We start from the raw sequence: 26,273 nt of genomic DNA, 5'->3' as shown, positions 1-26,273 counted from the left end.
GGACGGCTAGAGTTTGATGAGAGTGCTAGAAAACCTCAAACCAAACCTTGGATGGCAAAGCTGCACTTAGAGACCGTTTGTTACAGTAGAAGACCACTTGTCGTAGCTTTGGCGTGAAGATATCGAATGGTAGAGGTCGAGTAAATGCATGCAAGACCACTTGTCCACTCCATCATATGTACAAAAATGGGTGTTTCTCGAGGTTGATGGTTTCAAATCTAGTGCTCGAGCATGGAGATTGTAGTCACATGCATGATTGCAATGTTATCTTTCTCACTCTGAAAAATGATTTATACCAAATTTTACAATTGGCTTGGATTAATTATTATCGGATGTGCACAGTTTCCGAGCAAAAACCTACGAGCAAAAAAGTCCGAGCGATAATTTTTGACACCAACCATGCTTGTATATTTCTCAAAGGAATATACAATTCTTTCTTAATTTCTCATTTATGGAACTACTTATTTTTCATTACAACCCTCATTTTAGAGAACATCATCTATATATGAACAAATAGTGAACACTTTAGAAACTCCTATAAATACCTCCCTACCATACTCTCTTGTGAGGATTTTGGTAATTCAATCAATTTAAAAGAGTTTCCCTAATCTTTAGCAATCCCATATTTGAAGCTCTCATGTAATAATGTATACCATATTCCTTGGATGAGTAGGAAAAAGATATTGGAAACCTCATACTTGAAGCCATTATAATCAATCATAAATTAATCTCTAATGCATTATCAAATATGGGAAGGCAAGCTAGGGATTTTTAAAATATTCCCAATTCTCTAAACCTAAGTACTTTTAAGGAAATGTGGTCTCTATTGAACTCCTTCCTACCATCATATGAATTAGGGAGAAGTTATAACTCTCATATACATCTTGAAATTTTTAATTTTTCTCTTTTATAACTATAAAAAGTATAGTTTCAAGCCTACCATTGCATAGATCATGAAATTTTGAACATTTTTCCTTTTTATAGCTCCTCAATCTGAGCTAAGGAGAAAAAGTTATGACCCCTTTGCATAGGCTCTCCAAGGGTGTTTCGCCGGTGGAATAGGGTTGGGACAAGCTCTTCAAACCATATTCCTCTGGCAAAATACACTTAGAGGGTCTATTGAAAAGGTACTATTTATTTTTCCTAGGTCATCCTCAGGAACTGTAAAGAGGATATTTGCTCAAAATTTTATGATCCAAGCAATGGTGAAAGCAAAAGACAGGATTTTTGAAAGTCATAAAATAAGTCACCACTTGGACATTATATATGTATATTATATAAAGGTATATTTATATCTATATTTATTATCAATGTCTCATATTTACTCACATATTCCTTGAAATAATTTGGAATTTTTTGCTCCCCAAAAATGACTTGAGCCTATATATTTTGACCCCTCCCACCTTTTGTCTGCCATCGCTCGGGGGTTTTTGCTCAGAAAATGGAAACCCCCATTATCAATGCAAATGAATTTCATATTTTTTTTCATAATTTAAAATAAAACATTTATGATATCAAAATATAATATTTAAACAAAAACAATGCAAGGCATACACTAAGTTTTGAGTCAATTTTATTTAAATGCAAAGTTGATAGATTTAAAAAATAACATTTCTACATCATTAGATAAATATTCCTTAGTAGTTATGCAGTTGTATGTGATCAATCTTTCACATTGTCATCTATCTTTTGCAAGACATGCATTATAATATGTTTTTCAATCACCCCCTTAAAATTTAGAAGAATACATGCATTTAAAAGTATACCCCATCCTTTCATTGGTGGCACACACTTTTCAAGATCGCGTTACTATATTACTACTCCACCACCTTTTACTACTCCACCACCTTTCATGGCATTTATAACTATATCAACACCTTTCATGAGTGCCATGCAATTTAAGAATTGTCATTATACTGAATCACTACTCTAGCACTTACCTCCAAGTTTCATAGCTCTGTTCGCACCTGCCTCCATGTTTAACTTCAACCATCATTTTTTCTTGGGTAGGTCCATATAGCATTTGAGGTGCATGTTTCACGTTCAATACTACCTCAACCACTTACTTTTGTGAGTTGCAGCCGCGTTCTTGTTCTTTTGCTTTGGCACCATTGAACGTCCCTAGCATGTGAGGTATCTCCACCTTCAAAAACTTTCCCTCCCTTTTTTGGCATTATTTATGGGGCATCGGATGGTAGATACTTCCTGACTTCTACAGTCTACTACAATTGCTTTCATAGATTTTGAAGCTTCTTCTGTAAAAGGAAAAGCATTTATCCTTGTTCAAAAGCTTTTTGATGGAAATGGAGAGTAGTGCTATGCTTCATGACGAGAATGGTGTTTTGTTGCTACAAAAGGTTGCTCAAAATGGTGTGTGCATGCTTGAGGAGAATGAAATAGTTTTGGTCTTCAATTTGATTTCTTCTACCATCAGGATTTACTAGTGTATGGATGTGTCACAGTGAGAGGTTGTGTTTGAAGTGCCATTTGCAATGAGAGGAGATGGGAAGGAATATACCTTGGACATTCAATTCGGGAATAAGTTCATTGTGACTGGGGATAGATTGCCTTCGACAAAAAGAGACAAAGATAAGCCATTCCACAGTGTCGTTGACTTGTTACATAAATTGCCACCTTCTAATTCTCTTTTTATTTCTTTCCAAATGGTCTCTTCAATTAATTTATCAAGGAGATACCTAAGTCATATGATGGAAATATTTTCTTCGAGCTGCCTCCAACATTCCAGGAGCAAAAGACAGTAGGATTGGAAAACAAGTTTGATGGTCATGTATGGAGTGAGGATGTTACAACAAATATTGCTAGCTTCAATGGGATAGTTAGATTGAGGAAATGTGCAGGTCGATTGCAATGTGATAGTAAGATGTGTCCTTTCTTTTTGAGATCAGCTGTTAGAAATGAGAGTCATTGGGGGACGATTAATAAAGATTACAGAGATCCACCAAGTCACCGGTGACACTCTCCAATGCTATCATTGCAAGACTAGTCTACTTTGCGTTGTTAGCTATCCTTGCAAATTGTACATATGTCTTCCAAGAGACACCATGGAGCATCTAGTGAGTAGATGTGCGATTCACATTGGATTTCATATGCATTTGGTGGCAAAGGGATTCATCTAGGAGTGAGTTGGATGAGTTGAAAGGAAAGGTTTCTAAAATGGTGGAAAGTAAGCATCCTTCTAGGCCTAAGGCTTTGCAAAAGATGGTGGCGGAAGAGATGGTGTTGGAAGCCATCATTCCAAACAATGATCAATCCAATCCTTTGACTGATACTGAACTAGATTTGTTGCTAAAAAAGATGGAGCCTTTGATTGACAATAAGAGGTGAGGTGTTTAGTACTTTTTCATTACTCTTCTTCTTGAATGCACAGTTCCTACCTTTGATTTTAACGAGTTCAGTTTTGTGCCTATGTGTAGGGTGTCTAGATGGAAGAAGGATGTGGATGAACAAAAGGGTGGAGGTGAACAAAGCCTTGATAGATTTTGGAATTGAAGTCAAGGAGTAGATATGAATACATCCAAAGTATTGTTTTCCGAGGACAGTTATCTTTTTCATCCTTCAATAGATGCCGCATTTTCAAGATGTCTACAAAGGGTCCTGGTTCTGGTGTGGACCTAGTCAACAAAATGCGACACAATGGAGAGCTTGGGTAGTGCTGGGTTTGCTTTGATCATGTGAAGAGGATTCGAGGTCGGTCAACCATGGCTTGCCATGTTTACAACCCTCATCTTCAAGAACTCCAAACAATAGCCATTAGGGATTTCAAAGGTGAGGACACAGAGTCAGGTGATTTTTTGGGAATTGTTGAACCCAGTCATGGGGAAAGAGGGTTTTCATAAAGCACAGTTTCATGGTTTCATGGGGGATGAAGCTCAGGCAAATTGGAGGGCTGTTAGGATTGTCTTTAATGGGGGCCCAGAGAATGTGATGATGGGAAAGGAGCGCACTTGTTTGTAACATTGGGAGGATAATCTTCATAAGCATGCTACAAAATGCATCCCACCTCATGACCAAGAGGAGTTCAAGATGAGATGTAGACAATGGAAGAATTCTCCAACCTACCATGCATGCATTCAAATCATTGTGTGAATGGCTTGAAAATGGTCATGCATTGAGGGCAACATCCACTTTATTTAGACATGGCTCATGTGGTGGCACTCAAGAGTTTACCACTTGGGAGAATACATTTTGAAAGTGAGTGACTTGAAAATTTTAACATTGTTAATCCATTAAAATCTTGCATCACTGCTTCCTCCTTACCAAAGTTGATTTCTTATTCTTGTGTAGGAGATGGAGGCTGAAGAACGTTACCTTGTTCCTAGGACTAACCTATCTGAATCAATCCATGGTAGTTGGTTGAGCACAAACAATGGCATCAAGTATGTGTCATTGTATGATGCGATGGGAATGCCACTTTGCATGTAAGGCAATTCCACCTAGTAGTTGGTGTGTGCAAACTATTGTGCCCATCAGATATGCTTGCATTGTCGATCAAGCATAAAACACCGTTTTTGCCTTAGTGTCATGCACAACCATATAAAAACACGGCCCTAGGTGTGTTATTTAAACAAGTACTTATCGGATGGGGGCTCCACTTTGCACACAAGACCATTTCAACTCGTTGAGGTGCATGCAAAGTATTGTCACCATCTGATATGCTTTGCTTGGTCGATCACGCATTATACACCATTTTTTCCCTAGTGATATGCACATCCGCAAAAAAACACGCCCTTAGGTGTGTTATCTGACCAAGTACTTATCGGATGGGTGTGCCTCTTTAAGAACATTTCAATACCACCTAGGTTAAGGCGTGGGAAAAGTATTGTGCCCATCGGATATGATTTGCATGGTCGATCGAGCATTAAATACCATTTTGTGATGGGAAAGCCACTTTGCATGTAATTCAATTCCACCTATTTGAAGGTGTGTGCAAAGTATTGTGCCCATCGGATATGCTTTGCATTGTGGATCAAGCGTAAAACACCGTTTTTGCCTTAGTGTAATGCACAACCATAAAAAAACATGGTCCTAGGTATTGTCTTGAGTGGCAGACCTGTGGGTAGTTAAAGTCTCCACACAAAAAAGCATTGGATAGCCATGGATATTGTTTGAGGGAGACCCACATTTGAGCTCTAGTCGTAGCATTTCCATCTTAATTTCTCAATTCTTTTTTCTTGTACTATCTTTTGTAAAAGGACTCAAACAAGACCTTGAAATAGAATGCCGTTAATGTTAGTGGGCTATGCAAATTAAAAATGATACTTCCAACTTTCATTGATTGAACTGTACAATTGGAGCGTGTAGACATTTCAAGTGTGAACCTATGTAGGTTGAAATCAAGGATTTCACAACCTAGATGATGTGGAAATGCAATGCAGAGGCCAAAGCTTTTAATAGGTCCAATACATGGACCAACTATTGTAGCTCAGCTTTAACTATGAAGTAAAAACCACCACTGATTGGTTGAGAGATGACATTAGAAGTATGTAAAATGAACCACTAAACTAGAACACTCGTTGAATGTTGTCTTGCATGTTCATGCACAATTTAAACTCGTTGCCACCTAGGGCCTTGTGAAGGTATAAGTTGCTTGATTTGTGAAATGTCATGTTACCATATTTTTCTCGATAAATTGGAAATGCACTTTATGTGCTTTGTTTTGGGATGAAATGTGATATAGCTTTTGTTATCACAAAGAAAAGTTGTATTACCAATATGATTTACATGGTGAGCATAAACATATGTGGTTTTCCAATGGTCTTATAGTCCTTTGGGAAGGATGGCTAAATGGTTTGCAGATACTATATGGAAGGTTGTAATGATGAAAGTTTAGCTACATGAGCAAGAGCATATTTATTTTTGTCACACATAGTTTTTAGGATCTTTTTCTTTCTTCTTCCTTGCAGCTAGGCTTAAGAAGAATAAAAAATTAGCCAACTCAATTCTTAGTCACATTAGTGGAGCTACTAGATGCATGGACACTATCAATAAGTCAAATTTCAGATTGGCAAATGGCCTCCACCTTTGTGTGTATTCCCCCTTTGTGTATGTGAGAAAGCTGCAAGTGAGACTCCTTACTTCTCTCCCACTCTCTTCACACAAATAACATCAAACTTCAAAAACTTTAAATTTATTCAATCCCAGTATGAATGTCCAAGATACAAGGAGGCTACCATTTGTCGAGCATTGATGTTTCTTCAAGACGCCTTCTAACTATCTCCCATTTAGTGTAAAGAGAAAATCACTATCATCAAAGGTGAAAGCATAGTATTCTCGAATGTGCTTCAAGATCCAACTATCTGTGACCTCAAGATATTGGATTTCCCCATTCGGCATAGTGTATCTCTACCTCTATAGTGTCCACTATATCACAATCCAGCAGGTATCCATGTGCCATGATTATTTTTTCAACGTCTGTAAGCATATCTCATGTAGCAAGTACTACGTACTTCTTCAAATCTTATTACTAAACGTTTTTTACTAACAACACATCAAAAGTGGTCTCCCTTCTACAAACCTTCCCTAACATCCCACATTGGGTATAGGAAATTATCAAGAAATTCCTCTACTAGGTCCTTGCATACCCACATGGTATTTGTTTTATGGAGGAAGACTGATTTGATGCAGTAAATAAATATAATGGAGGGCATGAACCAAATCACACCCATAGATTTTGAGCAGAAAGTAAACTTCATTGATGATTGAATATCGGATCTCATCTTCATCCTAAATGCATCTATAGAGAATGGATCAGAAAGAGGCCATTTTGGACTATCAAAGTTAGGAAGAGGAATAGGATAGAGGCTTCCATATGCACTTTTTCATCGAGGTACTTTGTAGCATGAATTATAGAATAAAATACTAGACTTATTTAAAGAGGAAGAACTCTATTTGGAGAACATTAACTCCCCAATGTTTGAATGGAAAGCTTGAAATGTTCTAGTAAGACTATCCAAGGGTTGGGTTTCCACTTTGGAAGAAGGAAAGATATCTACATAGGAGCTAAAGAAAGATGTCAATGAGCCAATCAATCTTTTTCTCTCTCACTCTCAATCTAACCCACCCCCCAACCCCACTTTTTTGTAAATCTCTCTCTCTCTCTCTCTCACACCTCTCCGTCACATTATTCTCTCTCTCTCTCTCTCTCTCTATATATATATATATATATATATATATATATCTATATCTATATATATATATATCTGTATCTGTATGTCTATCTCTATCTCCGTCTCTCTCTCCACAACACATCCTCTCTCAACATACATGCATATACACAAACACATTAGAATGGAAAAATTAAGTGGCATAATGAAAATATAATAATAGAAAAGAGAGATACAATTTGAAGGAAAGCAAGTTGGACTTGCAGGGTCCAAGTTCATGTCTTGATCCATGTATATGTGCTGCACCTTCACCTTGAGTCCTTTTTTTGTATTATAAAACCAAACAATGCAACCCTTCCAATTCTTCTCTTTATTTTGCACTATCCTTTCTAGAAACCTTGAGTGGACCTATTGTGCAAATGGTTTCATTATGACTCAGGACATTAGCCTAAACACTTGAGGAATCCAAACATCACTGCCATCCTTCAAAATGTGACCCACACAAGATTGAATTGATAGCTTTGGCCTAGGGGAAGGGGAGCGCTTCACCATTGTAGAAAGAATAGGAGCAAGCAAAGAGAAAGAGGTTCGGATTGAGAGGAGGAGGCTGAGAGGATATTGAGAGAAGGAAGAGGTTGAGAGGAGGAGGCAGAGGCTGAGAGGAGGTTGAGAGGAGGAAGTGGCTAAGATGAAGGTTGTGAGTTAATGGGGATAGTTTGGGGTGACTCTTGGGAGGTGTTTGGGGGGGCTGGGATACTTTTCCAAAATTTTGAGTTTTCTTGGAGGGAAAAAATCCGTGAATTTTGAGGCCCACCAAGAGAGGGAGGAGGATAGGGGGGATCATCCAAAAGTCAAGGAGGGGAGTAAGTGCCCCAGGTAGTGGTGGGGGCAAAAGGGAGGCAAGTGGGAGCCTAGTGGGGACCAAGGAGTTCTCTCCACAACTGAGAGGCTAATATGGAATCCTCCATTCTTATAATGCCCAAGCCTTCCCATGGTTGGTTTGCTAATCTCAAGTCTTAAGGGCTTAATACAAGAGGCCCTTTTTGAGTCAAAAATTGCCCTAATGGTAACAATGGTATTGAAACAACTGATCAGTCTATTGATGAAATTGAGATTTATTTAGATGCACATTAATATGTTTCTGCCTCAAAGGTATGTTGGAGAATCTATAAATTTGATCTGCATGATGATATTATCATTAGGGGAGATTTGGGGTCTCAAAAGGGCCTCGTAAGGAATGGATTAAGTTAATTGGAAGTGAACCTACTATGGTAACCCATGGGCTAAGGGCCCCATAGTAATGAATCAACTGACATGGGTACCTTTATTTTGAAATAGAGCAACCTTGGCCTTTGGATGGAGGTGGATGTTGGATAGATCAAAGGCCTAGGATGTCTTTGGTGGATGTTGGATGGCCTTTGGTGGACTCCAAGCTGCAAAATTTGACTTTGGGGAGGCCTAATTCAGAGGGAGAAGGTGCTTTTAATGTGGACCCTTTATCTAAATCTAAGATCAAGAGCTAGGACAGAAGTACCTGTTTGGAGGGCTAGGATACAAGCAACTTTTGGATCATGGAGATCAAGATTTGATCGGATTCAAGCGCCTATTTGGACATCTCATATTCAAGCGCCTTTTGAACTAACCTCCTCCCTGATTCCCTTGCCAATCAATGGCCCAAATTGGAGCGCATTTTGCACTCATCTCCTCCCTTGGATCTCTATCTTGATCAAGGGCTTACATTGACTTGTCCTCTCTTTTGATCTAATGGCTGGGAGTGCTCTAGATCAATTCGTCCACTTGCTTTCCAGGGCTCCCAGAGCCTTTTGATCCGTTGATTGCTTCCCAGAATATTTGAAATAAAGTGGTTGGATAATGCTAATGAGAGAGGAAGAGATATCGCTATGATGATGATAGCACTTGGTACAGTAGGAGAACGAGATGTCGCTATCATGATGGTAGCACTTAGTATGGTAGGAGAATGCTTTGAATTTGGAAAGTGTCAAGACATGTAATGTATTTTGTAGCTCCATTTGCTAGTGAAAGATTTTATCTTCACGTCCTACTCACAATTTGCAAAGGATGCAAGTCATTTGCGATCTACACACGTACAATGGTACAATCTATCCTATGTTCAAAGCCACTTGTATTGCTAGAGGTATATTGGAAAGTTAAGAGTATCTCACCTAAGTTAAGAAGGGAAATTTTTTATATTAAGATAAAATTTTTCTTACAATTTGGAGAGAAATGGAGTGCCCTTAGTTTGAAACAATTAGGTTAAAATTTTGAAAAAACTTTTGTGTGCCATGTAATGTGAGCATCACTGCCTTTGTCTTTTCTTCCCTCTATCCACTGTCTCAGCCACCACCACTTCTTCTCTAATTATCTCCAAGATCCTAATTATCTCCAAGATCCTTCACTCTTAACCGTTCTCTCATAGCTTCATCTCTTCCTCTAAAGCCCCCTCTCATATCCTTCTTCTTCTTCTTCTTCCTCCAAGATCCTTCATTCTTCTGTGCTCTACTCACTATGTATCCATTTGAGCTTCTCCCTTGCTCAGCTACCTGTGCTATATCTCCACAAATTTTTTGTTTGGATTTCATCTTGTGCATGCAGCTCTACACAGATCCTATTGCATGAGTGGCTTTGTCGCAAATCTAACTCCTTGGAATACAAATTTTCAAAGCTTTTGCTAGTTTGTTGAGCCACTACTCATGTTGGTCCTAAGGATGCACAATTTCAATCTCCAAAAGTGCTCCCAATTATGTACCTTTTTAGTGCTAGAAGCTTGACCACTTAAAACTACCCTCCTCCTACCCTCTAGAGTCAATTTCATCAATGTGCTTCTATAGTGCTAGAAGTTTGACCACTTAAAAGTACCCTCTACATCAATGTCATTAGTGCTTCTACCATGGCTTCACTTGATGCCTACTACAATATGTCTCATTTAGCTAACACTTGAGCTAGCATGGGGATTACGTCGATAAATCTCCTACTTCCAAATAATGCCATCTCAAGCATTTCTGGCAAGAATTTGATGGCGTCTATGTTTACATTCAAATCTTAGAAGTAGAAAGCCTTCAATTTTGGGCATTTTTGAGCAACATGATAATCTATTGGAGTTTATTTTGGAGAAGTTCTAGCGAGGATTCAACAACCTCTTTGACTTCTAAAAAATTGTGTACACAGATTCCCTCTTCTAAGCAGTGGGAAAACTCTGAATGCTTGAATTAAAGGCATGCTCAAAGGGCTTTTGTCGTGTAGTTGCGGCCACTGGGGAGCTAGGTCTTCCCTGCTGATTTCAATGATGATGAGATGGGAGGATGTGTGTCCTCATGCAATCGAGAGGAGAAAACAAGCCACTGGCTCAAACCACCTCTGCAAGTTTGGACAAATGGCCAAGTCGAGGAGATAGGGTAAAAGGAATGTCTACTAACACCCTTGGCTCTTCAAGGTTGGGTTGGCCAAGCATTTTCGACCATCACTGGGTGGGCACTAGAATGCCAAACCTAAGAGTCAATTTGCAAGCATGTAGTGGTGCGACGACCAATGTTGCTCTTACACTACAACTACAAAGGTCTTGCGATTTGGAAGTTATCATGATTCATCATATTACTAGAAGCCCTCTCACCATGCCATAAGGCTCTCATTTCCTCTTCGAATCATCGAAACAAACTCTAGATGCTCCAATGAAAAATTTGCTAACTATACTATAATGCTTTCACACGCAATAAGTTAGTCAGCTTTCTTTTTTCATCTATATCACTATTTGCATCCTCGTTAACAAAAGCATAGGAAATGTAACAATGTTTTTCAATTGCTTTGGGGTGTTTTTCATGGAGGCTATGGAAGCACAACACTTTTGGACTAAGATAAAGTACAAAGCAAGAAGATGCAATGCGACACAAGTACACAAGGACAGATGGCTCAAGGAGAGCTCACCTTTTATTTTCATTGCACTTTGTTGGTTACTTAAAAACCCCACGAGCTAATAAATTGCATGCATTTTTTTACAATTTTATACCTGCCCCTGAGCTAAGAGTTGCATGCATTTTGTCAATTTTATGTAATCCATGATGTTTTAGGTTTTTGTTGAAGAGGAATTGTTCAAAGCTTCAATCCATGCTCCAAGATTATTTTCCTATTCTCATATGAAATGCCTACATGAAATGGGTTTTTAAAAATAGGCTAAATCCATATATTAAATCATCCTATATGGGTTTCAAGGGTTTCTCTTGTAATGTGATGAATAGTGTTATGTTTTTCTTGGAGGCCCTATGATAACAATATGGAGTAAGGTGATTGAGAATAGAGTAATCTACCTTTCACAAAGGATTGAGAGTATTAAGTAATTTACTTTTCAAAAAGAAAGAGATTAATTATTAAAAGGAGAAGACTTACTAATAATATCATTCAAAAAAAGCGACAACAATTGCAACTCGTTTTTTGCTACGTTTCTAGAACATTTGTACACACTATCTTCAACTATATAATGAAAATGCAATATTGCATGCTATGCATGTGAGGTTTTTGCTACGTTTCTAGCAGCTTTGCTACGTTTCTAGCAGCTTTAAGTATACAATATACAGATGACTTGTAAGGCATGTATAGAGACTCCATTTCAAAACTATAAATGAAACGTATTATGCCCAAACATATTTGAATACGGGTCATTTATACGTCTCAAAAGCAATTACATTCTTGGCGATAAATACACAATATTTAGGCAGCCCATTAATATGTTTTCATTGGCAACACCGATTTTTTATAAATCGGAGAATACTACTATCAACAACGAAACATACACTAGCCTTTAAGTCTTGAAGAAATACTTAACAAGCATCCTTTCTTCAAAGAGCTAGTTGTAAACGGTAGGCATTGGTCCGCTGGCTTTTCTAGTACACAGTGCGCCAAAAACATATGTAAGCGCAGAGTATGGTGAAATAAAAGAAGCCTGGAGAAGGTCTAAAGCCTGCATTTAACCCATCAATTGTTTGGTGAAAGTGCATAACATCTTGCCTCCATTTATGAAAACGCAGAGCGCACAAAAGATTGGCAATGCTTACCTCCTTTTCTGTGATGAGGACCTTAATACTGTCCAGATTACGGATCTCCACTTTTCGTTTGTTTATAACCGTGATGCTTTCAAGCTCTGAAGATGGCTTCACCTCAAGGTCATCCGTAATGATGAACGGCAAGTTTTCTTTTACAAATCCAGGCGGCACGTTGGCAGAACATGTTTGTCCAAATAGCGAAGAAGCAGGACCTCCTTGTAAAAAGTGCGAAGAAGCAGAACCTGTTGATGAAGTGGTGAAATAACCTGTTCGTAGCCAACACCATCAGGACAAATCCGTCACATGGGTGCACCTCAAGGTCATCCGTACTGATGAACAGTTCATTAGCAGAACCTGTTTGTACAAAAGGCGAAGAAGCAAAACCTGGTTGTGCAGAAGGCGAAAAAGGAAAACCTGTTTGAGCCAAGACAATTCCATGTCATTTTTGAAATCGCAACATATACGAAGATAAGTATGATGGACCTTGAAAACTTTAAGGAGAAAAACGGCAATCGTCTGCCATAATAATTCAGCCCAAAAGTGGGAATTTCCTTCCGAAATTTGGGACCGTAAAATTCTCTTTTTACTGAAACAAATCCTAAGTTACAGCTCAGAGGCATCAATACACGTACCCGAGTGATAAGAAGAGGACGAGTGAGAGTTCTCCCTTAAGAGTGAGCTTCTGGGGATCTCATCTGCAAGCCGAGGATTTAAGAGCAGATTCTTGTTGGCCGTCAAGCTGGAGGTTTCCAGAGCTTCGACGCTTGCGTACAAATTGCCGATACCACCAGAAAACCGATTGCGGGAAGTTTTTGAAACGCGCTGAATCACAGCACCCGCAGGCATCAACAGAAAGCTGAACAGCAGATCCACCAACTCTTTCCGTGCTTCCATGTATACGATCTTTCCTGATTCTTTATCAAAGAGCAGCTTGGCAGACACGGCGGCCATGAATGTAGAAGATGTTTGATTTGCGAGAATGTAGAGTCTCTAAAGACTCTTAAATGTAGAAGATAGCAATGCAAATAGGTATAAACTGTAAACTTTAGGCATGAAAACTTTATACATATTACCTGAAAACTTTGGACATGAAACCACACGATAAAGCCATCAAAATAAAATTCATCAATGCTTTTAATGTCCTCCAAGTCATGAAGAAAATCTATGCAAATTCCAAAATGCCCAACCTATAATTTATGGACAGCTTGTACTAGTCAAACACATTGTTTGATGTTGCACAAGGGATAAAATGGACATTTTCATGCATTTCTCTAGATTCTTGCCTGCTATTTCACCATTTCAAGTAAAAATGAAGGAATATACATTTGTTTTGCCATGACTAAAAGGTATTCGTGCACATAACTTACAGACAGTCCATTGTCAGTTATATCAAAGATTCCACTACTTCCCACTTCTATGTTAAAATAGGATCTTGTAAAGAAGATAGGCAAGGAAGGTACATAGTCTAAGAAATACATCCTTCCTCTTGGGAAGCTTATGTCGACCCTTGGTAAAACCTTCCATGACTATCTAGTTAGTCAATCTATAAGTTCAAGTCATCCAATGCATTTTTCATGTTCTAGAACACACTAAAGCTTACAATATTGTCAACTTTTATCACTTTCTTCTTGACCATGCCTCTAGAACACACTAGAGCTCACAATATTGCCATCTTTGGCCACTTTGGTCACTTTGTTCGTGACCATGCCTCTACAACACACTAGAGCTCACAATATTTTCATCTTATGTCACTTTCTTCCCAACCATGCCTCCAGAACACACTAGAGTTCATAGCATTACCACCTTGTGTCACTGTGTTCCAAACCATGCCTATTGGGAAAACAATAGCTGTAGGAGAGGAAAGGAGTTGTATCCTATATGAGAAGGAAAAGAAAGAGGGAAAAAGCTCCTGTAGGAGAGCAAAGAGTTACTATAGCAGAATCATAGTGAACTTGCCTATGAATGATTCAACTAGTTCCCACTCCTCAAGGTCCGAAGGGAAAACATTTTCCACCATGAATAAAAGCTCTTAGAAACCAAACACAAAATTTCCAAGTGGACTCATTACACTTACAGGTGAAAAAGGTACATAGATAGAAAGGGTCACAGTTTGATGGTATCCTAGATTGATTGAATGATGGAGGAAGCCGCATATCTTTTTCCATGTAAACATGTTGCACTTTTGTGAGCCATCCTTTCTTCCCAAACTTGAACTTCAAGATGCGCCCCTTCCACTCATGCAAGATGTCACCTCTCTTGCTCTTGGGAAGCTTATGTGGACCTTTGGCCGATCCTTTCATCACTATTTAGTCATTTAAGCTATAGGTGCAAGGGATTCACTCATCCAATGCATTTTTGGTGTTGTGGAAGACACAAGCGGTCACATCATTGCGTGGTCTTGTAGCCTTTCTCCTCACCATGCTTGCAGAGGTTGCAACAGCAAGAATGGGACTTCTACACAAGGCAATGCAACTCCAACAGAGGCACAAAAGAGGGAGAAGGAGAGGGACAGAGTAGCAGCAATAGAGGCACATGACAAGGAGAAGGAGAGGGACAGAACAGCTCCAACAGAGGCACAAAAGAGGGAGAAGGAGAGGGACAGAGCAACAACAACAGAGACACAAGGGAGGGAGAAGGAGAGGAATAGCAAGAGAGGCACAAGAGAGGGAGAAGGAGAGGGATAGAGCAGCTCCAATAGAGGCACAGGAGAGGGAGAGGGGAGAGAGAGAGAGAGAGGAGCAGTAGTAAGCAAGCCAAAGCAGAAAGGAGCAGAGAAAGAGAGGGAAGAGGGAAAATGCATGGGATTTGTTTCAAATCTAAGTGATTTGGCAGGATGGACCAGAACAGTGGGAGGCAAAGGCCCTAGAAAGAGAGAGGGGAGAAGAAAAATTTGCCAGAAGGGCCCTACCATCCCATTGAAGGCAGTTTTGGGCTCATGTGGGGGAGGTGCAGCTGGTAGGAGGGTCAAACATGGGTTAAGAGGGGGGGATGGTTTGGGTAGTCCCTAGTGTAAAGGGAGAAACCAATAGGGGCTCTCTGCATGCCTGCCCACCCTCCACCTCAACATACCATTGCCCCACACCTTCTAGCACTCTCATTGGTATACCTCAAATCACTCTCTAATACCTTGAAATTAGGAAACACTAATTGGAGGCCCTTTTGAGACCCCAATTCTCCCCTAATGTCTCATGGTAAATGGGAGCTCAATGCTGGTATAATGCAATTTATCGTTGGAATGAAAACCCTTTCACCAATCTTGTTGCTTGTGATAATTACTCTTTCTAGGACTTTTGAGCGAAACTCTTTGCATAGCAACCTTGTCCCATCAAAAAGCCCATGCTTTGGATCTATGTTGCAAAGCATGATTATAGGGGAAAAATTTGAGTCATTGCATTGAAGTCACTCAAAGTTTTACCCTTATCATGAAGAATCCCTTAATTAATTCCCTCATCTCATTATGGACATGGCAGACGATTCATGTAGGCTAATCGAAGGAGGTTTAATAGTATAGCATATAATTCAAGAGCTATAACATCAAATTATAACTCTAGGGAAACCTTCCAAAGATCCTTTTTGTTTCATGTGAATTTTAGATTCTTTTGAGAAATAAGGCATTTTTCACTATGACTTTTGAAAAAAAACATAAAATTTTTAAAATCTTGTTGGCAATATTTTCTAGAAAACGGGAATTAGAAACTTTCCTTGGAATACCAAAGTGTATAAGCTACAATAATTTCTCAAACCCATTACAATATGGTCCTATGCATCCAATGCAAAAAAAAGGGACATGGCATAGCACATTTCAAAATCGTAACAAGGTACAAATAACATTGCTTCACAAACATACATGCCATTGATCCTACAAAGAAAAATACTCATCCTATGATCCTACACCTTCAAATGCACTAGAGTCAAAGCTTTGTGGGGTAAAAGTTGTAGATATTTCTTCTCCAAGCCATCCACTAGAACGTTCTTTGAATTAGCATGGGCAATCTGTGCCACCACCCTCTTTTTTGCATGGTGTGTCTTGGCTTCCATTTGTGCACTACATCCAATCAATGCATTTGGAATCTTGTTGGGATATATGTATTGTGTGCCCTTTGGCAATTGCCTCGCTTGTACTAATTGAAATTCATATACCAAATATCTACCTCGTCCAACTACATAGATTCAAGTCTTGGACAATTCTCTGTTTCCCTGTTCCTTTTTTAACCACGCTTCCTTGTTACCACCATGTCTGGGTTATATCAACCCGTGAAAGCATCCTTGGACTTGGTGAAAAACCAATTCACCTCTATTGAATTAGTCTTTGATCCTTCATTTTCAAATTTCACAACTTTAGCAATCCAAAAAGGAAATCCAATCTCATATGTCGCTAACATAGTGACCATCATAACCACCACGAAGTCCTCGGCACTACGATTCCATAGTTCTAGAACCTTCTCCATGGATTTTTTGGAATTCCATTTTCCAAGGTACATTTCTTTCTCCTTCCCAAGGTAGTTCTTCTTTGGCAGTGCAAGAGAATGGGTACTTGAAGAAACATTCATACGCACATCTACAAAACTTCTTTCAATGTATTGTGGTCAAATTAAATCTGATATATCTTGGGTTCATTCATGTGCTCATTGATGAAATATTGGGATGCAAAGAATGGATTCCATCATGTCCACACCACATCTTTAAAATATGTTGCAATATGTTGGACTATGTCTATAATCTCATTGACTAATCTTGTCAGGTCTACATCTCTATGCTTTATTTATGAAAAAATCACAAATTTGTTTTGTATGTTTGCTCCTCTCATCAAATATCTTTTCACATTCTGCTCGTATCTTCGTTGCATCCAATGTAACTTGATGGCACTGCAAATGCTACACCTTGAAAACATGCTTGTATGAGAAATATAGCCATTTTGAAATCTGTGTTCCAAAATATATTGAAGTTTGATTTTTGCACCTCCTTGTACCCTGGAGTTTTCATGGCTAGATTCATCTCAATGTGCATGATGCCTACTTGTTTATACATATCCGGAATTATGAGTGTGTTTCTCTCTTACCATCCATAGTTGTTTGAGATTTATGAGGCATTCTTTCAGAATTTTTATTCACAAAGTCATGCACTGTACAACCCTTTCTATGTCCACATGATCCCATCCTTTTCTAATGATTCTTTTGTTTCCATGCATGGCATTCATGCATCTAACAGTATGTTGTTCCCTATATCTATACTTTAAAGTTTTAGAAATTCCATGCAATTCATACCATGACCTGCAAAAACAACAAATTTCCTTCCCGCCAAATCTAAACAAGTGTGGCACCATACCCTTTGCATCAATTTAAACAGCATTAGTGAAATTATTAAAGATATAGGTCATTCGATTCTCCAAGTTTATGTTCCAACTTTCCAATCTCATTTGCGAAACCAAACCATGATTTGCAATTTGGCACAACTTCAACTTGCAACAATCTATAGGTGCCACTGAACATCTTCATATGTGCACTTCTTCTTCTAGATGCATTCAATGTCCTCCCTAGGCTTGCGATTGACCATATGATATTCTCTTTTTGTGCAAATTAGTTTGACACCCCACTAGGTACCAGTACTCCTATCTTGTACTTTGGAATTACCTAACAAATCATCCATGCATGCTTCATTAAAAACCAAAGGTTTTAACATTAATCCATCCTCAAATGCAATTTGGTCTATTGGCCATGCCTAAAGAGTTGGAATTGAAATTTCAACCATGTCATTGCTCGAATTATCCAAGTGAGGAATAATTTCTTTGAGTATGACTCCAATGTCTTTTTCACCGAACTCTTGAAGGTTTACAACCTTATAATGTTTTACTAGAAACACAACTACATTTTTAGGTGCTTATGTCTTATTCTTTTCCCATAGCAAAACTTCTCTTATGTCTTATCCTTTGAGAAAGTCAAGAGTCTCCCCACATGGAGCCCATAGGGACCCTCTCTTTTCCATATGTCCACATCCTCCTTATTCCACATAGGAATTCTAGAAGGATTGCTCTTGACTCCACACTCCTCCACATGCCTTCCACAGGCTTGGCATGTGATCTCTCTTATATTATTGGAACACATGGACATGAGCCCACCTCTTTATGACTCACTTTTCCTATTTTCTAAAAACCCCATAATATCCCATACACAAATAACTCTCACCCCATACCAAGGTATTTATAATTCATACCTATGGTATTTATAATGATCCATTCCACTCATCCTCTCAATCCCATACAATATCTTAGAAAATAGAAATAAGTGAGAGCTGCTAGGCTATCACTTGATACTCTTAAACTCTTATCAAACATAGAGAAAAACAATACCAATGCCAAATAAAAAATATCAATTTTTGGTGTCACATCTTTCCTCCCCTAGCAGATCCTCTCTAGTGATAGAGAGGGTCTGCTGGCCCTCAAGGTGGTCGAGCATAGAAGAATTTAAGGTGATATTGGTGCGTCTGGGTATCACCATGCCGTCAACATCCTCAAGCTAATAGGTTCCATTCGTGAACTTCTTTTTGACTCGATATGGTCCCTCCCATCGTTTGATAAACTTTTTGTCTAGCCGCTTGTCCAAACAGCTATCAAATCTCATGACCAAATCTCCTTCTACTATATCTTTCTTCTTGTGTAGTTTGGTGTCAAAACGGGCCTTGCGTCTTTTTTTAGAAGCTTCCAAGTCTTGTAAGGCATGTAATCTGCATTCATCCAAGGCTTGTAGCTGTACCAAGTGTTGAGCAAAGGCATCCTCCTGTCCTTCTTTTCTTTCAACAGTAGTGCGAAGACTATGCATCTCCAATTCAATGGGAAAAATGGCTTCTATTCCATACACTAGTTGGAATGGTGTAAACCCAATAGCTAGTTTGTGTGTGGTTCTGTAAGCCCATAAAACTTTTACCAAGTGCCTATCCCAATGCCTTTTCTTGGTGTCTACAAGCTTTCCCATTGAATTGCACAACAATCCATTTGTTTTCTCAGCCAAGCCATTACATTGGGGATAGTATGGCATGGACATGCTATTATTTATCTTTAGCTTATGCACCACATCTTCAATTAGTTCATTTCTAAAGAGGTTCTTCCATCAGTGAGAATTTTCAAAGGACAACCAAAGCGTGAACAAATTTGATCAAAGAGAAATTAAAAGTATAGGCCTTTAGCCATTCTCTCTCTAGTTTTAATATTTCTCTCTCTAGATCCTAGTTTTCCAAGTATGATTGGATCTTTTCTAGATATTACTTTGGCTATTTGTATCCGATTAGGTTTCTCACATCTACTTTCAAGATCAAGATATTACAAGATGAACTTTGCCACTAATCCATACATACACCAATCTCATTTTTGTTGCTCTAGACTATGCTCTCAATCCTTGCTGCCACAAAGTAAACAATTTCATAACATGCAAGTTATTCCCATTAATAATATTTTTTGGCACATGAAATTATCCCACAAATGTCATTTTGGTGATGAATCAAGGACTTGTGCACAATGACATTTGGTGGTCTAATTCCACTATTTGCCAAGTTGCCTAAAATTGCCAATTGAGAAAAGCATAACGAAGAGTGACATGTGCTCTCCATTTTGGTTGAATTTTTTTCTCCTCTAGAATTTTGTGCTCTGTGCCAAAGATAAAGCAAATTTTGGCATTTGATCACCAAAAAAATTTCCTTGGAAGACACTGAAGACCTTGGAGCCCTGGAGAATTTTGAGAGCACCAATTTTAGATCTTTGCCATGCAAAAATGACTTTTGCTAATAAAGATTTGGAGATTTGAATGCTTCACTTGAGCAATTTTGGACGTTTTGGGTTCAAAAATCTACAACATAAAAAATATCTCCTCAAGTGCACTTGTGATAGACTTGGACCCATGAGCACCTATACATAACTTGAGTGACTTACCTCTAAGTTAAAAGTATCTTATATGAGTTAAGAAGGGCACATCTTGACACCAAGATAAAAATTCCTTGAAATTAGGAGAGAAATGGAGTGCACTCATGTTGACCCACTTAGGTTAAAATTTTGAAAAAACGTTTGTCTACCATGTAATGTGAGCATCACCACCTTTGTCATCACTTCCCTTTCTCCATTATTTTGCCACCACCACTTCTTCTCTTCTCTGCAAGATCCTTCACTCTTTACCTTTCTCTCATAACTTCTTCTCTTACTTGAAGCTCCCTCTCATATCCTTCTTCTTCTTACTCCAAAATCCTTTGTTCTTCTCCACTCTCCTTCCTTGTGTCCATTTAAGCTTCCCCCTTGCTCACCTACCCAAGCTATATCTCCACAACTTTTTTTGTTTGGCCATCCTTGTGCATGAAGCTCCACACGGGTGACAGATCCTATTGCTTGAATGCCTTTGTCACAAAGCTAACTCATTTTGAATTAAAGGCATGCTCAAAGAGCTTTGTCGCACAGTTGCGGCCGCTAGGGAGCTAGCCCTGCCCTACCGAACTCAATGATGATGAGATGGGAGAATGTGTGTCCTCACACAAATGGGAGGAGAAAACAAGCCACACTTTCTCAATCCACCTCTATAAGTTTGGACAAACAGCCACCTAGAGGACACAAGGCAAGAGGAATGTCTACTGACACCCTCATCTCTTCAAGGTTAGGTTGGCAAAGCATTTTTGACCATTAGTAGGTTGGCACTAGAATGCCAGAGCTAAGAAGAAATTTGGAAGCATGGGGTAAGCAACAACTAGTATAGTTCTTGCATTACGGGTACAAAGGGCATGTGATTCGGGAAGTTATCATGATTCATATGCAACAAACTTTGAATGCTTGAATGAAAGATTTGCTTACCATACTATAATGCTTTCATGTGTAATAAGTCAATCACCTTTGTTTTTTCATCTATATCCTATTTGCATGCTCATTAACAAAAGCATAGGAAACACAACAATGTTTTTGGATTGCTTTTCATGGAGGCTACATAAGCACAACACTTTTGGAGTAAGATAAAACACAAAGCAAGAAGATGCAATGTGGCACAAGCACGAGGACACATGGCTCAAGGAGAGCTCACCTTTTATTTTCATTGCACTTTGTTGCCTACCTAAAAACCCCTCGAGCTCATAATTGCATGCATTTTTTCATTTTTATGTAATCCTAATGTTTTAGGTTTTTTGCTGAAGAGCAATTGTTAGAAGCTTCAACCCATTCCCCAAGATTTACTTTCTATCCTCATATGAAATTCCTGCTTGTAATGGGTTTTTTTTTTCAAGCTAAATCCATATATTAAATCGTATGATAAGGGTTTCAAGGGTTTCTATTGGAATGTGAAGAATAGAGTTTTTTTTCGCTTGGAGGCTCTATGACAAGAGTATGGAGTAAGGTGGTTGGACTATTGAGTAATCTACCTATCAAAAAAAGCCATGACGACATCTGAGTTTTTTGCTACGTTTCTAGAAGATTTGTGCACACTATCTTTAAGTATATCAATATTGCATGTTCTGTGGTAGAGCTTGAGGTCCTAGATTATGAGCTATCCAACAATGCATTTCTCAAATTGTATCTGAAAAAGGACCAAGGAAAGAGAATACACATGACTTGTAACGCATGTACAAAGACTCCATTTCAAAACTTGTACTTTCATGATCCACTTATAAACTAAGCGTATTGTGCACATACATATTTCAAGTGTAAATGCTATTGGACATCTATACGTCTCAAAAGCAATTACATCCTTGGTGATAAAACCAGTAAAGAGGTAGATATCACACAACCCATTAATATGTTTACAACGATTTTGTATAAATTGAAGAATACTACTTTCAACAACGAAACATATACTCGCATCTAATTCTAGATTAGCTTACCCAAGTCTTGAAGAAATACTTAACAAGAATCCTTTCTTCAAAGAGCTAGTTGTAAACAGTAGGCATTGGTCCAGTGGCGTTTGAAGTACACCGTGCGCCAAAAACATATGTAAGCGCAGAGTGTGGGGATATAAAAGAAGCCTGGAGAAGGTCTAAAGCCTGCATTTAACCCATCAATTGTTTGGTGAAAGAGCATAACATCTTGCCTCTCACGTAGCGCACAAATATTGGCAATGCTTACCTCTTTTTCTGTGATAAGGACCTGAATACTGTCCAGATTACTCGTCTCCACTTTTCGTTTGTTTTGAACCGTGATGCTTTCAAGCGGTGTAGATGGATTCACCTCAAGATCATCCGTAATGATGAACTTCAAGTTTTCTTTTACAAATCCAGGCGGCTCGTTGGCAGAACCAAATAGCGAAGAAGTTTGTGTAAACGGCGAAGAAGCAGAACGTGTTGGTGAAAAGGCGAAAGGACCTGTTCGTAGCCAACATCATCAGGAAAATTCCGTAAGATGGGTGCACCTCAAGGTCATCCGTAATGAGGTCATCCGTAATGACGAACATCAAGTTCTGTATAACAAATCCAGGCGGTTCGTTAGCAGAACCTGTTTGTACAAAAGGCGACGAAGCAGAACCTGCTTGTGCAAAAGGCGAAGAAGCAGAACCTGCTTGTGCAAAAGGCGAAAAAGAAAAACCTGTTGGTAGCCAGCACAATCAGGAAAATTCCGTGGAAATCACAACATATACCTTGAAAACTTAAAGGAGAAATGCGGCAATTCTGCTCGTTGGAAGTTGAAGGCGACAGGTTTTGCTTGCGAAATTTGGGACCGTGAAATTCCCTTTTTCCATTTTCTACACTGAAACCAATCGTAAGTCACAGCTCAGAGACATCTATACACTTACCCGAGCGGTAAGAAGAGGAAGAAGACAAGTGAGAGTTCGCCATTAAGAGTGAGCTTCTTGGGATCTCATCTGCAAGCCGAGGGTTTAAGAGCAGATTCTTGTTGGCAGTGAAGCCGGAGGTGTCCAGAGCTTCGACGCTTGCGTACAAATTGGCGATACCGCCAGAAAATCGATTGCAGGAGGTTTTTGAAAGGCGCTGAATCACAGCACCCGCAGGCATCAACAGAAAGCTAAACAGCAGATCCACCAAATCTTTCTGTGCTTCCATGTATACGATCTTTCCCGATTCTTTATCAAAGAGCAGGGTGGCACGCAAGGCGGCCATGAAATTTGTAGAAGATGGAACTCAAGGACGCTTTGACGATGAAATCTCTAAGGATCTCAAGGATGCCTTGAGTTACAGAGGACAATAGGTGGTGTGTGAACTTCACAAAAGAAAAGAGCATGTGAGAAAGCGCTCAATATGACAAAAAATATATCATTTTCTTAAAATTTCCTTAATATGACAAGAAATATATCAATTTCTAATAAATCCTCAAAAATGTCATTCATTTCACATCCCGCATGTGACACGGCCAGACAGCCACTAAGTCCTTTTGTCACGAAAAATGTGAAGTTGCTCAGTTCAATAATAAAACAAAATCTTCCACCACACGTAATAATAACCTGTCATTACATAATGTGTACATTTTCGTAATAATAACCTACAATTACATAATGGGTACACGAGTACTGAACCCGTGGTGTGGTATCTTGTCATAAAAGTTCTTTTAATGTCCCTTTCTCAATTATAAATATATTTGTCACTCAGTTCAAAAGCAGTAGGAAGTGAAGAGGTGTGTGAAGTTTATTACCCCCAAGAGCTCCTTCGTTGTGACACGTGACAGGCTCTTCTCCTCCAAGCTGCCAAGTGTCCTCTCCTTTTTTTTTGGGTGTCCGTGGTTAATAGGTTAAAGATTTGTCTCTAAAATATGTAACTCACAATTAACACTCGAATCATCATACTACATTTTTTAATTTTTGAGTAGAAAAATGCTAGGACAAAAAAACCAATTTGATAAATAGAACTTGAAAATTCACATTCAATCGACCAGGGATTTAAAAAGTACATTTTTTAAGAACATAATATGTACATCTTGATGCCTAGTCAAATACCATGCGGTATATGAAATACCGCACGGTATATAGGGGAATTTTGGACTCAAAAAGGGCCTCATAAGGAGTGGATCAATGTTCACAAAAAACATTTTTCTCAATAAATCACAAAACTTGGGGTTTCAAATTTTGAAGGTTTTTCTTGAGAATTTGTCGACTTTTTAGCTAAAATATAACTAAATTGCCTAAAATTTTGTAGATTTTACAAAATTGAGAAAATATTTGTTACGGGTGAAAATGAAAATGTTGCAAGTTCATTGTATATAGTTTGCAGGTTTTTTGTGAACACTAGAGTGGACTAGAAAAATGGATTAAGACCTAATAAGGCCTACAAAGTGTCCCATCACCCCATATGGGGACAAAAAAGTACATCTCCCTAGGTCCTTGGTGGTCCCCAAAAGTGCACCTCCCTCTTGCAGTTGGAGGGCTCCCCCACTCTCAAAAAGTTAACTCTCTTAACAACCTTTAGGTGGTCCACATTCCCAAAAAGTATCTCGCGGGTAGACCCAAGCCCAAAATTTTCAAAAGTGCCCAAAATGGCCCAAAACTCTTTAAAACTTTCCCCCAAACCATGCCTATGCACCCAAATCACTTTTCAACATCTAAATCCTACTCTTTCTCATCGTAATCATCTTCCAATCCCACATTCACACTCCTTCTATCGTAAGCACTTTGCAGCACCCAAATCCAATTTCTTCTCATCATTTTGTCCCAAACTTAGTTCCATTGATCCTATTATATCTTTCCATTGTCCCAAACTTGTTTCCATTGATGCTATTCTATTCTTTGAACTGATCCAAGGCCTTATTTTTAAAACCCGCTCATGGCTTCATTGGAAGATCGCACCAACAAGCCACGAAAAAGCACCTTGCACATTGAAGTTACACCAGAGTATGCCACAACTCGTCAATGTTATGGCCACAAGGTTGTCAGCAAAGATACACTAGATCAATTATGACAACAAGGAACAAAGCATGTCGACTTATGGAGTGTTGGTGGACTCTATCTGGTGGATCTTGCTCCACCTTTGTTTGAAAATGTGACGAGTTTGATTCAATACGTAGGTGATGGTCTTCAAGGCTTACTAGGATATTGTAAACGCATCGGCCATTCCAATGATAAAGCACACTTTGCGAAGGTTCACTTGTTGAGAATGGAAGGAGAGACAAAGATACTTAGAGATACCATGCATAACCTCCAAGAACAACTAACCCAAGAGCAAAAAAAACTTGTTGACTCAGAAATTGCAAAAGAGAGGTCACAAGAGACAATCACAAGATTAATAGATGAGAAGAACAAACTGTTGAAAAAGACTTGGTGTATCCAACAAGAGCTTGCTACATTGAGTAGGAGATTAGAAAGGATAAAAAGAACCCCTCTAGGTTACAAGCACAGGATCAAGCCCGTGCAACCAATGGAGAGCTTGGCATATGGTGGTAGAGCAAGGAAACGTAGGGTGAAAGCTACAAGGTTTGTATATTTGGACTCTTGTAATTATGAAGCATTACTTACAAATGAGTCATTTATTTTTCTAATGTTATCGTGATTTTTGCAGAAATTTTATGGAGAAGGTTATTGGAAGAAATTCCTCTGACAAACTTTGTGCAGTAAAGAGTGTAATTAAGAAGAAAGAATTCATTTCTATTCTTAGGGACCCTCGTCAGCGTGCATTGCAACATGCAATATTACAAGAGGTTGCAACTGATTTAGAGAATCTTGTAGATCCATAGGAAGTTGTCCATGCATGTGATGCTGCTGGCATTAGTCGACAAGGGTACTTAGCTATGCATAATGTCTTTGTAAATACACTTCGAGGTCAAGGCATTAAGAACCCTCTATTGCCGAGACCAGTATACATTAGAAATGCAAGGAAAGAAATAAATTCTGCTCAAGATTTGTTGGGTGGATTTATACACATCTCAGAAAGCATGGCATTGGAAGGCACAAACAAGACAAATGTCCATCATAGCAAAAAGAAAAGAGGACCAACTACCAAAGGGGTAAAGCAAGGACCAAGAACCTTTGAGTACACAGAGCATAATAATGTTTTTTTGGATGTACGTAGGGTCCAAGTTGCAATGGTGGAGTTTTACAACATGAAAGCATGGGGTATGTGAAAATTATATTGTTTAGAGAGCTCGAATTTTTACTAAAATCTTTTCTAATCATGTAAATATTTTAATCTTTCATATTGTGAAGCA

At 38.8% G+C, this 26,273-nt stretch overlaps 2 protein-coding genes across 3 annotated transcripts; both read right to left on the bottom strand.

Moving 5' to 3' along the window:
* Positions 1 to 11,796: 11,796 nt before the first annotated feature.
* LOC147906106 (uncharacterized) lies at positions 11,797 to 13,184 on the bottom strand. Its single transcript, XM_087383353.1, has 4 exons — positions 12,808 to 13,184; positions 12,560 to 12,589; positions 12,188 to 12,441; positions 11,797 to 12,093 (listed from the first exon to the last, which is right to left on the bottom strand). Exons 1-4 carry the CDS (start codon positions 13,124 to 13,126, stop codon positions 11,980 to 11,982), a joined length of 717 nt encoding a protein of 238 aa, XP_087239479.1. The 5' UTR covers positions 13,127 to 13,184; the 3' UTR covers positions 11,797 to 11,979.
* Positions 13,185 to 21,774: 8,590 nt separating this feature from the next.
* LOC147906105 (uncharacterized) lies at positions 21,775 to 23,342 on the bottom strand. 2 transcript variants are annotated; one of them, XM_087383158.1, is made up of 4 exons: positions 22,918 to 23,342; positions 22,620 to 22,709; positions 22,254 to 22,489; positions 21,775 to 22,171 (listed from the first exon to the last, which is right to left on the bottom strand). In XM_087383158.1, exons 1-4 carry the CDS (start codon positions 23,240 to 23,242, stop codon positions 22,058 to 22,060), a joined length of 765 nt encoding a protein of 254 aa, XP_087239284.1. In that variant the 5' UTR covers positions 23,243 to 23,342; the 3' UTR covers positions 21,775 to 22,057. The 2 variants fall into 2 exon arrangements, with proteins under 2 accessions (XP_087239284.1, XP_087239289.1); XM_087383163.1 differs by having other exon boundaries at positions 22,650 to 22,709.
* Between the last annotated feature and the right edge of the window lie 2,931 nt (positions 23,343 to 26,273).

Source organism: Dipteris shenzhenensis, chromosome 1, assembly GCF_047967505.1.
Source record: "Dipteris shenzhenensis isolate YYH24624 ecotype China chromosome 1, Dip_SZ_1.0, whole genome shotgun sequence".
NCBI classification, from domain to species: Eukaryota; Viridiplantae; Streptophyta; class Polypodiopsida; order Gleicheniales; family Dipteridaceae; genus Dipteris; species Dipteris shenzhenensis.
This window is presented reverse-complemented; position numbering and strand designations above follow the sequence as displayed.